Source organism: Carassius gibelio, chromosome B1 (assembly GCF_023724105.1).
Source record: "Carassius gibelio isolate Cgi1373 ecotype wild population from Czech Republic chromosome B1, carGib1.2-hapl.c, whole genome shotgun sequence".
NCBI classification, from domain to species: domain Eukaryota; kingdom Metazoa; phylum Chordata; class Actinopteri; order Cypriniformes; family Cyprinidae; genus Carassius; species Carassius gibelio.
The window spans coordinates 32,735,907-32,748,617 of record NC_068396.1 but is presented as its reverse complement, the minus strand read 5'-3'; the positions used below and the strand labels follow the sequence as shown (position 1 = coordinate 32,748,617).

Genomic DNA, 12,711 nt, shown 5'->3' with positions numbered 1-12,711 from the left:
TTGACATGAATCACTGAACTCATTTACAGTGTTTTCTCAAAGTAAAACTTCCATTATTGATTGTCACAGCTTTGATTTCACAATGAAACAATCTGTATTTTCTATACATTTTGTAGGTATCTCTTGCAAGTGATCCTGATTTTTTTTTTTAATTAAAGAATTCTAATTTTAGGCACACACAGATAACAATAATCAGCGTATGAATCTCAACAACGGTGACAAACAGCATATTCAGACCAACTCTGAACATCACAAAACTAGATTCAAAATGAACATAAAAACAACAAAAATAAAATATAGTTAGAATAAAAAGTTAAAAGACAGTTCAGCTCATAATTTATTCATGCCGCAATGCATGATGGGAGCCATGGATGAGTTTTTATTGGCTACAACATGCTTTTTTGATGGTCACCGTTGTTGTGATGCTCACGCTGATTCATGATGTCTGTGTGTCTAAACAAAATATTTCTTTTTTTACGTAGAACTAACTATTAAAAACATGTCATACTATGTCAGAAATTCTGGGTTGCTTACTTTTCTTTTTCACTTAATTTATGTATGCAGTAAAGAAACTCAGGTATTCAGGTCACTCTATAACAAATAGCTCAAATCACAATGAATTGTACACATGATTGCCTTTGCTGTGGTCTGTCTGTATGATATAATTAAGTCACCACAGCCACATAAAATCTAAACATAATAATTGAAGGGTCAAGATCCCAACTAAAGCAAACATTGACCACTATAATGGTGACACACAAATTGTGATTTTCTCAGTTGGTGATTCTGCTTGTTAACATCAGGTGTCTTCAATAATGGTCAATCATAACTCAATTAACTTCTTAATTATCTCATTAACTTCAACTCTGCTTCAGTGTTACTTTTAACACTGCTTCAGTGTTTATATGAGTCCACACTCAAGAGTGTTAAATTAACACTGGGGATTTTGCTGTGTACACACACACACACACACACACACACACACACACAGTACCATCTCCGTGTCCCAGTCTCCGTTGCGTTGGTTCATCAGAGACGAGAGGGTGTCGATCTTCGTCACGTTCCACTTTCTGACATCATCAGGTGTGGCCGCGCGGGAGGCGGAGCCTAGAACCTGCAGCACCTCGTCAGACAGTCCTCCCGGATACACCTGAGGGGCGGGATACACACGTCTCTATAGCAACACTGTGATTGACAGCAGGCACAGCAGTGTTCAGGTGGGTGTTTTACCTGGTTGAGTTTGTCCAGGATGATCCTCTGGTAGCTCCTGTCGTAAACTCTGTCGGTCACAGCCTCCAGGTTGTCCTTCAGTGTTTGGACGCTCAAGCAGGCGTTAAACTGAGTCACGTCGTATGCAAACGGAAACATGTCGCTGTACACCTGAGCCTGCAGGATCTGTCCCGCAGTGCATGATGTCTCTACAGAAGACCAGAGAAACACACACGAGAAGAAGAACACGTTTACCTTCAACTGAGTAATCTAAATGTACTCGCACCTTAACTTTTCTGGTTTTATGATGCAATATTAATAGAAACACAGCCCACAGTGAACTCTCTTGTAATTCACTTCAACCTATTTGAACTTTATGAGTGATTCTTTTAGGTTCAAGTGGTGTTTGTGTGTGTAAGGAACTGGAAACAAAACTGTTTCTAAAACACACACTGCCATCTGCTGTTTACAGCTAAGCTCAGAATCGATGAATTAGAGAATCACATACTCTCTGAAAAAAAATCGATTCAGGAATAGATTTATCATGATACAATACTGAAGACTGGAGTAATGATGCTGAAAATTCAGTTTGGATCACAGCAATCATTTACATTTTTGACAGATATTGATAAAGAAACAATATTTCAATGTTTTGATCAGTTAAATGCAGCCTTAGTGAGCTCTTTCAAAAGCATTAAAACATCTCCCCGAGCCCAAACATCGCTGTATTAGCGGTTCTGTGGTGTTTCTGCAGTGATTCTCACCTGCAGATCTCTTCATTTTGACTCGTGAGATTTTGTTGACCTCATTCATCATGTTGAGGATCTTCATCTCTGAAGCTTTATCATTCTTCCTCAGGTCACGAATGAAGGTCTTCAGAAACCTCTGCTTGATCACCTGACACACACACACACAGAGTTATGAGTGAAACACACACACACACACACACACACAGACAGAGTTATGAGTGAAACACACACACACACACAGAGTTATGAGTGAAACACACACACACACACACACACACACACACAGTTCCTGCGGTCGCACCGGTGTGAATTTGCTCCAGATGTTGGTGGTGAGGTACAGAGGCAGGAGGTCCAGATTCTCCAGCGTGGTTCTGTTCCAGCTGTTTGAGGGTCTGAGAGGAAGGTCGGGTGTCAGTTTGAGCTTGTATAACACACAGTAGATCAGTGTGTGTGTGTGTGTGTGTGTGAGTGTGTACCCGTAGCTGGTGTTTCCTCCCAGCAGGACGCTCTCCAGCGCTGAGATCTGCTCAGCTGATAGATCCACACACTGCTTGAGTTTCTCCAGCACATACGGGTCTGAGCTCTGGATGTACTCGCTGCTCAGAAAACAGCACATGTTCCCCAAAACATCCAGCTGATCCCGGCTGATCCTGAAACCTGAGATCCCCTGGAACACAGCAGATGAGATATACACTTCAGCATCTGTCAAACATGACCAGACGACCACTCCATTAGTCCTGAGAACCTTTTTATCTAATTAGAAATCTGAAATACACTCAAAAGAAAAGAAACAGCAGAAAAGGCAGTCTCTTCACAACTATGTTCAAAATATATGTGAATATTTACAGTCAGGATTTAGAGCGTATCATAGAACTGATCTGATATTAGTTATAAATGTCCTGCTCTTATCACCTGATCGTGGTTGTATCGCTCTATTAGTGCTATATAGGGACCATTCCAGGATTATCATTGTAGGGGGGCTCAGCCCACAAGGGTATTTTATATAGATAGATAGATAGATAGATAGATAGATAGATAGATAGATAGATAGATTTAAATGAAAATGGCAACATTGTTTTATAAAGTATATGCATTTATATGTGCCTCATTTTCACTGGAGAAAACCTGTGGTGTGATGATTTGTGTACGGTTCATGGAATTAATCACAAAATTTTAGGGGGCTGAGGAGTCATTTTAAGGGGGGCCTAGCGATACCCATGGTGCTTTTGGATTGTAGCACAGCGTTCGACACTATCGACCACAGCATTCTTTTGAATATACTAGAACATTTGTTGGCAGTAGAGGAAGTGTACTGGCATGGTACAAATTCTGACATCCATCAGTTCGTAGCAGTGAAGATGTATCAGATAGATCACAAGTGCAGTATGGAGTACCTCAAGGCTCACTACTAGTAAAAGTAACCCATACTCAGTACTGGTACTCTACATGTAAACCATCCAGGTGCAGAAACACACACACACTTTACATGTTACCCTTGGGAGAAATCCTCTAGAAACATTGTGTCAGCCTTCACTGTTATGCTTAGGGGTGCACAATATATATCACCGATGATGAATGCACATCTTGTCAGTAAAGCGGTGTGTTCATTACCAGACAGTCCCTGGCATTGTTGAACAGTGTCTGCTTCTTTGAGGACAGTGTGCTGGACAGAACAGAGAAGTTGGCCGTGCCCAGAGATGAGAAATACGAGCGGCAAAGAGATCTGTCGACCATCGAGTAGCTGAAACACAGACAAACACACACATGATGATCTTCATGAACTCAGTGTGATTGAGTTTGACTGAGGAGTGTCTGTGCTTTCTGACGTACTTGTAATAGATGAGCACTTCAGTGGGATACTGGGAGAAAGCAGTGAGATCAGCGCTCTTAATGTAGTGATACATGCAGGTCAGCTGAAACACACACACACACACACACACACCTGAATGATTCTCCTGCACATCTGATAGTTTAGAGGTTTTTTTCATCTGGATCTGAATGGCAACGGTTTGTAAAACATGAAAAACCTGTGAATGATTGTGTGCTCGTTCACCTGTGACTCCTGCAGGACGAGCGTCTGATTGACTCGCCGTCTGCAGCCGCGGATCAGATTCATGACTTTACTAGAGCTGAAGCTCTGGATTCGTGAACAGGTGAAGCCCTGCAGCACCTGGAAAGACACGCTACACACACACACACACACACACACACACATGCACGCATGTTAACATGGTCAAAACTAACACACCACTATCTAATCTCACTAATAAGAGCTTGTCACTCACTCATCTGGGTTGCTGAACTGCGCAGCGACGTTTTCAAAGATCAAAATGGCCTGAGAGGAGCAGAAATTCAATCGTGTCATTATTATTATTATTTACCATATGCACTTCATTGATCTCAACATACAAGCCATTAATCAAGTAGATAGATATATAGATCAAATACAGTGATAGTAGAGCATTTTTCTCTTATCTTTCTAACAGAAATCATGTTTTCACTGCATCAGGAGGCAGACGCCTGACGCACCTGCTCCTGTTTCCATTTCTTCTGGTTGACCGTCTGTGCTGCCGCGGAGGACTGTGACACATCCTGCAGGAAAACACGTGGGATTTCTGTGGCCAGGAGGTCAGGAACGTTTGTGATGACGGCATCAGACGAGCTGTTGACCGTGATGATCTAAAGAGAGACAGAGAGACGTCAGGAGACGAGCTGAGCCGAACCAGAGATGTGTGAATCTGAGCGAGGGTCACCTGGCTGACGATGGTCTGCTGGACGATCACAGGTGCGCTGAAGATGTTGGTCACGAACAATTCAGATTTCATTGCCTCAATGAAGATATTTCCTGAGATTAGGTTAAAGATTGATGATTGAACACCGATGATCAGTGAACCCAAGTTCTGCAGGCTGGCTGCACTGTTTATCTGCCACAGACACACATGTGTGTTAGTACATCTAGCATTATATAACAACAGACGAATAAGTGAATCAAACTATATAAATGAGTCAATTAATCACTGGTCTGTTCAACAATATTGATGCTTTCAAGAATTGAATGAGAAACTGTCATTATATTGAAATGAATCCTTGATTCAACTATTTTGTTCAACAACACGACAGTCTTTATGAATAAATCACTGATTCAACAACCCTTTCAACAACACTAATACATTTCAGGGAAAAAAGGCTTTATGATTCAGCGAATCTTTGATTCAAACTATTTGTTCAACACTGATTCACTCAGGAATGAAGCACCTCTACTATGTGTTCCTGAGAGGCACATGTTGTGAGATTCGTTGGGCTGTGGGAGGTATTGGTGGTGTGTACCTGGTAAACTCCAGACGACAGCAGGGTTTGGATGATCATCATGGCCTGATCGAGGTTCCAGCCCTGAACTAGTCTGAGCACGGAGAGTGCATTGAGCAGCACATTCCCTCCAGTGCCGCTGATCTGAGCCGTGCTCAAACCTGTGGACGACTGACCCAGAGCCGTGATGGTATCCAGCGTCAGAACCGGCGCGTTACTGGCCAGAGCCGCAGACACCTGCACACACACACACACACGCACGCACACGGGTTTAGCTCAGAGCTGATTTCAGCTGACATAAACACTCAGTCACTCCTGTATGTACTTCAGGAAGGATGTCGATGCAGTTCTGATGGACACTGGATGAGATGTTCTTCATCTGCTCCAGACTCAGCTGAAGGAAGGAGCTCGCAGGAGCCAAGCAGAGGAACTTCAGAGGAAGACTGTGAACACACAAACATGACCCAGCCTGGGTTGGTTTGTGGGTCTAAAATGATCTATAGTTTATATGGTCCAACAGACAAGTGGCTAAAACAGTTACTCTTTATTTTGATTGTCTACTTTAGACACGCTACTAACAGTTAGTAACTTTGTAACTACATGTCAACTAGCAGTCATTAAAGTATTAGTCTGCTTAATATCTGCTAACACATTATTTTGATGGGTCCACATCATACAACACACTATGAACTTATTCTACTAACCCTAGACCTAATCTAACAGTCTACTCTGAGAGTTAGTAGACATGTAGTTACATTGTTACTTATAGTTAGTAGAATGTCTACCGTATTCTCCGGAATATAAGTCACACTTTTTGTCATAGTTTGGCTGGTCCTGTGACTTATAGTCAGGTGCAACTTATTTATCAAAAATAATTTGACATGAACCCAGAGAAATTAACATGATGTATTTTTGGACTGATGCGACTTATACTTAGGTGTGACTTATAGTCCGAAAAATACGGCAAAGTGGACTATCTAAATAAAGCGTAACTGTTCAGAGAATGGCTCAGTAAATGACTCATGTACACTCCTAAAAAATAAAGGTTCTATATTGACGTCTCTGGTCCCATGAAGGACCTTTAACATCCAATGGAATCTTTCCATTGAACAAAAGTTTTGCATAACAGAAGAGTGTTGCCTGTGGGACTGCACTTCACACTAATTGTTCACTGAAAGGTTATTTGGGAAACCCAGATGGTTGTTCTAAACGACAAATCCTCCAGTTGGAACCTTTATTTTTAAGAGTGTAGTTTAGTAACGTGATTGAGAGTGTTGTTGGTGTCTCTCACTAGTAGGCACTGAAGGACGGATTCATCTCGAACAGCAGAGACACATAGTATTCCAAGACTTCATCAGGAACGCTGGTCTCACCAAAGAGCTGCAGGTTCTCCAGGTTCACGAGGAACGGCTGAAAAATATTTTATGAGTTTAAACACGATGACACAAGGGTGAGTAGAAGATGAACGGATACAAACAACAGAAAATAGATCTTCCAGAGTTCTTCAAGGCTTGGGTAGACACACCTGAATGGAGCCAAACTGGAGGAGGTCATCCAGTGTGACGAAGCTCAAGAAGACAGAGATGTAGTCTGCAAACCAGGCGGTGGAGTTGAGATCCGGGTTGGAAGTGTTATAGCATTTAGGAGTTGAATCTAAAGCTGAGAACACAAAGACAAACGCGGCTCACTGTCAGACAAACCCTCATTATCAGTGTACATCAGAATCACTCACACAGTCGATCAGAGGGACTCACAGGTGTTGAGGTAGATCTGGATGGTGTTGTAGATGTCACTCTGAGAAAACTCAGCTGAAGTGTAGTTGTATTGAGCCATCACTGAAACGCTGAACAGAGAAACACACAGAATCCATCATCGTTAGATGTCTTTTGAGGAAAATTGATTACACTGAGCAGCTCATGTTGAGGGCCAATATGAGTCTAGCAAAATTTAAGAACAAGCTGACGAAGAAAAATCAGGCCAAAACTAAATTCAATTGGAGTTTGTTTCTGCAGTTTGAAGAACAAAGTATTTACACTACTGAAACACATAGAAGTAAAAGGTACAGTCACATTAACCAAAGCTCTGTGAAATCCATTCATTCGATTAAAAATCTGGGGGTTTGATGTTGGTCACTCAAAATGACCTACACAGCAAAATCCCCAGTGTTAATTTAACACTCTGAGTGTGGACTCATATAAACACTGAAACAGCGTTAAAAGTAACACTGAAGCAGAGTTGAGGTTAATGAGATAATTAAGAAGTTAATTGAGTTATGATTGAGCATTATTGAAGACACCTGATGTTAACAAGCAGAATCACCAACTGAGAAAATCACAATTTGTGTGTCACCATTATAGTGGTCAGTGTTTGCTTTAGTTGGGATCTTGAACCTTCAGTTATTCACTTTAGATTTTGTGTGGATGTGGTAACTGAGTTATAACATGCAGACAGACCACAGCTAAGCCAATCATGTGGTACTGATTGTGGTTGGAACTAATTGTCATGGAATGCTGTTTGTCACCATTGTTGAGATTCATACACTGATTCTTGTTATCTGTGTGTGCTTAAAATAAAGAATCTTTAATAAAATAAAATACAAAATCTGAATCACAGAATCACAAGAAATGCCTACAAAATGTATAGAAAATGCAGACTCTTTCATTGTGGAATCAAAGCTATTATAATCAATAATGATCAAAAGAAGAGAAGAGACTGTAAATGAGCTCAGTAATTAAGGTCAAGCAACAATTACATTAAAACATAATCATCATCACCACCTTTTGCTCTTGGCTTGACACAAATTTCAAAATTAAAAAGTTACAAGCCAAGATCCCAACTAAAGCAAACACTGACCACTATAATGGTGACACACAAATTGTGATTTTCTCAGTTGGTGATTCTGCTTGTTAACATCAGGTGTTCAATAATGCTCAATCATAACTCAATTAACTTCTTAATTATCTCATTAACTTCAACTCTGCTTCAGTGTTACTTTTAACACTGCTTCAGTGTTTATATGTGTCCACACTCAGAGTGTTAAATTAACACTGGGGATTTTGTTGTGTACTGAAAGCTGCTTGGTTTGAAAGGGACTTCTGTGTGAGCTGTGCATCATGCATTACCACTTTACTGAGAATACACAATTGGCTTTTTATGTGCAAAATATCTCCAGCATTTCTAAAATTTGACTGTACTTTAGGCCTGTATCTTTTGATTCACAATGTAATGTTGAAAACAAGCTACTCACAACTTCTTGAAGGAGAGACAGGAGGTGTTTAGCATGACGTCTGGAGCGATGAACTGTGAGGTGAGGAGAGGCAGGTATTGAACCAGTCGATGATCAAACCACTGATTGACCTCAGACTGGACGTCCAGCTTCAGAACCTGAGGCCAGACGCAGGACAACACCTGCCGGGCCAAACCCACGGGCAACAGCGGCTCCTGCGGGACACACAGAGAGGGGCTTCTTCGTTTAGGACTCACACGTCACAGTTAGGACGATGGATCTGTGCTGCTTTGGCCACTTCACAGTACAGTATGTACAGAACTAAGTGAAGCGGCTAATATACGATTGTCAGAACCAGATATTATCAGATTTATATCTAGATGGTCTTTCCATTAGTTTGTAATATGAGTGAAAGATGTTCTTACCGTCTGTAAGTACTGGGGTGTCTTTGGGTAATTTCTGAAAAGCTGGCAGATTTGGGTCACATCGTCCACAGCATTCGGCCGGTTGAGAAGACTGCTGACCTCCGCTGGAGACACTGACTCCATCAGCTGTGAGAAAACACACTCTTCAAACAAGCAGAACTTACAATACGAAGAGTTAAAGGAGTGCACTTTGTGATCTGGTGCACGTTTAAAATGTTCTTCTCCAAAGCAACTGTTCTCAACCTGTTGACTCCCATTGCCCACAATAGCACTCAGAGGCTCCTCTTTAATCATCTTCCAGATCCCTGATTGAGATCCACTGATTTCAATAAATGACTAATCTTCAACTACTGACTCGTTCACAGACTCTATATTGCATCAGTAATTGGCAGATGGAGGCGGTCTGACGTCTCTGACCTCTGGTACACGGCCCGGCGGCATCAGCGACAGGAAGGTGGTCAGATCGGGGAACTGGAAACTCATGAAGGAGGAGGTCAGGAAAGCGTAGTAGCTCTGGTTACCATAGCAGCGCAGTGGGGTGGGGCCTGTGGAGACAGAGAGATGATGGGTGAGTGGATGGAGGGATGAATACATGAATGGATGGATGGATGGATGGACACCTGTTAGAGAGCCGAGGATCAGCTGGTAGATCTGATCCTGTGTCTCCGGCTGGAAGGTGGAGCTGGACGAGTTCAACAGCTGCACCCTGGAAGAGCAAACATCAGTGAGCATGCAGACTGGTTGTGTTTGTGTGTCTCTGTGTGTGTGTGTGTGTGAGAGAGAGAGAGAGAGACTTACGCCTGCTGGCTGATGGGACAGGGTCTCTGCTGGACGATGTTGAAGTAGGATGTCACGTGTTGGACGGTGATGTTGGCTGTGAAGGATGGCAGTATGTTCAGGATCCAGATCTGCAGATCAGCATCTTGTAAGGTGGTCAGATTGGCCCTGTCAAACACCTGCTGCAGAAACGCCTCCTGCACGGGGGACGGGAGAACCACGCCCTGCGTCTGACAGACACAGACAACAGCCAATCAGAACTCCATAAAATAGCCAATCCGAAAACAGACACATCTAAGACGGCAATTCAGAAAACAGAGTATATATATATATATATATATATATATATGATTCTTTTTTAAATGATTAACTGGACACAATGAAATGATTGTTTCAATCTATTGGGTAACATTACAGATTTTACTTTGATTTATTGGTGAAAAAACATCCCATTTATGCACCACAAATTAATGATTATTTTGATAATTGATTAATCGACCAGGTGTCTCTGTGAATAATCTTTTGATTGGATAAAAAGGTAGATCTTATTTTACATATTTAAAAAAAATAATAAAAAAAATACATTTATTTAAAAAAAAAAGTTATTCCACATTCATACAATACAAATGTCTATTCAGAACTATTGCATCCAATCAGAGAGAAGAGTTTCCATGCTGATGAATAGAATGTGTTAGGCATGTGTGTGTGTCACCTGTAGCGTAGCAGAGAGGGATGAGAAGAACGCAGTGATCTGAGCGTCCGGCACGTAGAGCAGCAGATTATCGACCGCAGCAGCGCTGGACAGGAATCCAGGAGAGATGGACACCTCCACTAACTGCCTCAGGCTCAACAGACTCAGAGTGTCCAACTACACACACAGAGAACAGGTCAACACATGCATCTGTACACGCTGTGTGTGTGTGTGTGTGTGTGTGTGTGTGTGTGCGCGTGTGTGTTCATACCACATTGAAGCTGGGGTTGAGTGTCTGCAGGTCAGTGACAGTGGTGAAAACAGAAAAACGTCCGAAGCTGCTGATCAGCCAATCAGAGCTGCTCTGAGAGACGTTCACACACCCTAAACACAGAGCAACATGTCACAACTGATCTACAGATCCCTGTGTGTGTGTGTGTGTGTGTGTGTGTGTGTGTTCAACCTGCAGTGCTGTTCTGAGAGAGGAAGACTTTGATGAAGTCAACGTAGAAGTTAGCTTGTGTATCAGTGGACATGACGTCAAAACTCTGACTGAAGCTCCTGACACTGTGAGAGAGACCAAACATATGAGTTTCATCAACATATGACGGTGTGTGTGTGTGTGTGTGTGTGTGCGCGTGTGCGTGTGACTGTGTGTGAGAGAGAGAGTGTGTGTAGGTTAGTGAGTGAGTTAGTGTGTGTGTGTGTGAGAGAGTATATGTGTGTGTGTGTGTGTGTGTGAGTAATTGTAAGAGAATGAATGAGTGAGTGAGTGTTTGCATGTGAGAGAGAGAGAGAGAGAGAGAGAGTGTGTGTGTGTGTGTGTGTGTGTGTGTAACTCACACGCTCCTGTATGTGTCGCAGCTGAAGTCTCTGGTGGACAGACAGGACAGGAACGTCTCAGAGGCGTAGGGTAAAAATGGGCGGAGCCTGGAGTCAAACCAGCGCTGGACGAACAAATCATCTCTCAGATTGGTGGAGCTGAAGGAGCTCAGAGTGACTTCTCCAATCACATTCAAGAATGAGACTACAGGGCGGGACTTATTCAGCCTCTGACAGAGACACACACAGTTCATTGTTACTTACTTGTTTGACTTTGGTTTTAATAGATTATAAGTTAATATGTTGTCAATTTCTGTTGAATTATTGATGTTGATGTCTCCAAGTGTCTGTGTGTGTGTGTGTGTGTACCGTGTGTGTGAGCAGGTCGAGCGCTGGACCCAGCACAGGGTTGACCTTCTGCATGAAGAGCTTCCACGTCTCCTCAGACACACTCTCATTCCTGTTGAGACCGCATGACAACACCGTCGCCAGGTCCTGTGAGCTCAGAGCTGTCAGCTGAACACACACACACAGTAAACACATGCTTACAGAGACAGAGTGTGTATTCACGCGTCTGTGTATGGTGTGGTTCATGTACCTGTGCACAAGCGTACTGTGTGATGCTGAATTCACAGAGACGACTGCCATCATGAGACGAGCCGAGATACGCCGACACAACAGAGCTGGAACACACGCACGCACGCACGCACGCACACACACACACACATATATATGATTATGACAGAAATAGAAACAGAAGCATCCAATCACAGCACAAATACTCCACAGATGGCCAGTCAAATTTAGTGCTGAAGCGAGTTATTATTTTGATAATCAATTTATCAGTTTGTTTCTTTAAATAATCAATTGAAAGTATGTCTGTTTGAGATTTAAAATAATCTGAAGGCTCCTTGAAGTTGTTTGACACACCTGTTGGTGCTCCCACACACTGTTGTTTCTGAGAGAGAGAGAGAGAGAGAGAGAGAGAGAGAGAGAGAGAGAGAGAGAGAGAGACAGACGAGAGAGAGAGAGAGAGAGAGTCAGCTCACATAGCTACAGACAGACAGAACCAAACTAATCAATCAGAGACGATCACTAACCGTTCACTGGTGTGGCACCACACTGAAGGACACAGAAGAGACACACGTGAGCATCACATGAGCTTAAATCATCAGCATACTTTTAAAAAGAGTTCTGATTATGCAAATCATACAATTAAAATAACATATTCAAGTGCAAAGAGAATATAATATTTTCAGACACTTACCTGCAGGATTACAGTTTACAATTCTATTGAATGCATTAGGTCAACTCAATACACTTTAATGTAATTTCTATTGTATATCAACTATTTAAATATATTTGTAATTATGAATTTGGAACTATTACAATCGAATACTTAACATGTTAGTCAGCACATCAAAATTAGTGCACTTCTTTAAAGCATAACAATATATTATTAAACCAGTTTGGAAATGCACTTATAAATGTACTTAAAGTTTGTTT

General features: G+C 42.0%; 1 protein-coding gene across 2 annotated transcripts in view; it reads right to left on the bottom strand.

Moving 5' to 3' along the window:
- The window catches only part of LOC127949391 (uncharacterized), a 30,155-nt gene that overhangs the window by 4,070 nt on the left and 13,374 nt on the right, over positions 1–12,711 (bottom strand). For both annotated transcript variants that reach the window (XM_052546521.1, XM_052546520.1), the window contains exons 25-53: positions 12,306–12,327; positions 12,136–12,163; positions 11,804–11,888; positions 11,575–11,721; positions 11,227–11,435; positions 10,847–10,950; positions 10,655–10,767; positions 10,405–10,560; positions 9,714–9,922; positions 9,536–9,621; positions 9,333–9,460; positions 8,916–9,041; positions 8,512–8,705; positions 7,019–7,107; positions 6,790–6,923; positions 6,556–6,674; positions 5,590–5,707; positions 5,286–5,501; positions 4,712–4,882; positions 4,488–4,637; positions 4,244–4,293; positions 4,012–4,141; positions 3,789–3,871; positions 3,570–3,699; positions 2,435–2,625; positions 2,260–2,350; positions 1,974–2,106; positions 1,231–1,418; positions 995–1,150 (exon numbers count right to left, since the gene is read on the bottom strand). In XM_052546521.1, coding sequence (XP_052402481.1) covers positions 995–1,150; positions 1,231–1,418; positions 1,974–2,106; positions 2,260–2,350; positions 2,435–2,625; positions 3,570–3,699; positions 3,789–3,871; positions 4,012–4,141; positions 4,244–4,293; positions 4,488–4,637; positions 4,712–4,882; positions 5,286–5,501; positions 5,590–5,707; positions 6,556–6,674; positions 6,790–6,923; positions 7,019–7,107; positions 8,512–8,705; positions 8,916–9,041; positions 9,333–9,460; positions 9,536–9,621; positions 9,714–9,922; positions 10,405–10,560; positions 10,655–10,767; positions 10,847–10,950; positions 11,227–11,435; positions 11,575–11,721; positions 11,804–11,888; positions 12,136–12,163; positions 12,306–12,327 — 3,756 coding nt within the window. The remainder of the gene's footprint in view (positions 1–994; positions 1,151–1,230; positions 1,419–1,973; positions 2,107–2,259; positions 2,351–2,434; positions 2,626–3,569; positions 3,700–3,788; positions 3,872–4,011; positions 4,142–4,243; positions 4,294–4,487; positions 4,638–4,711; positions 4,883–5,285; positions 5,502–5,589; positions 5,708–6,555; positions 6,675–6,789; positions 6,924–7,018; positions 7,108–8,511; positions 8,706–8,915; positions 9,042–9,332; positions 9,461–9,535; positions 9,622–9,713; positions 9,923–10,404; positions 10,561–10,654; positions 10,768–10,846; positions 10,951–11,226; positions 11,436–11,574; positions 11,722–11,803; positions 11,889–12,135; positions 12,164–12,305; positions 12,328–12,711) is intronic.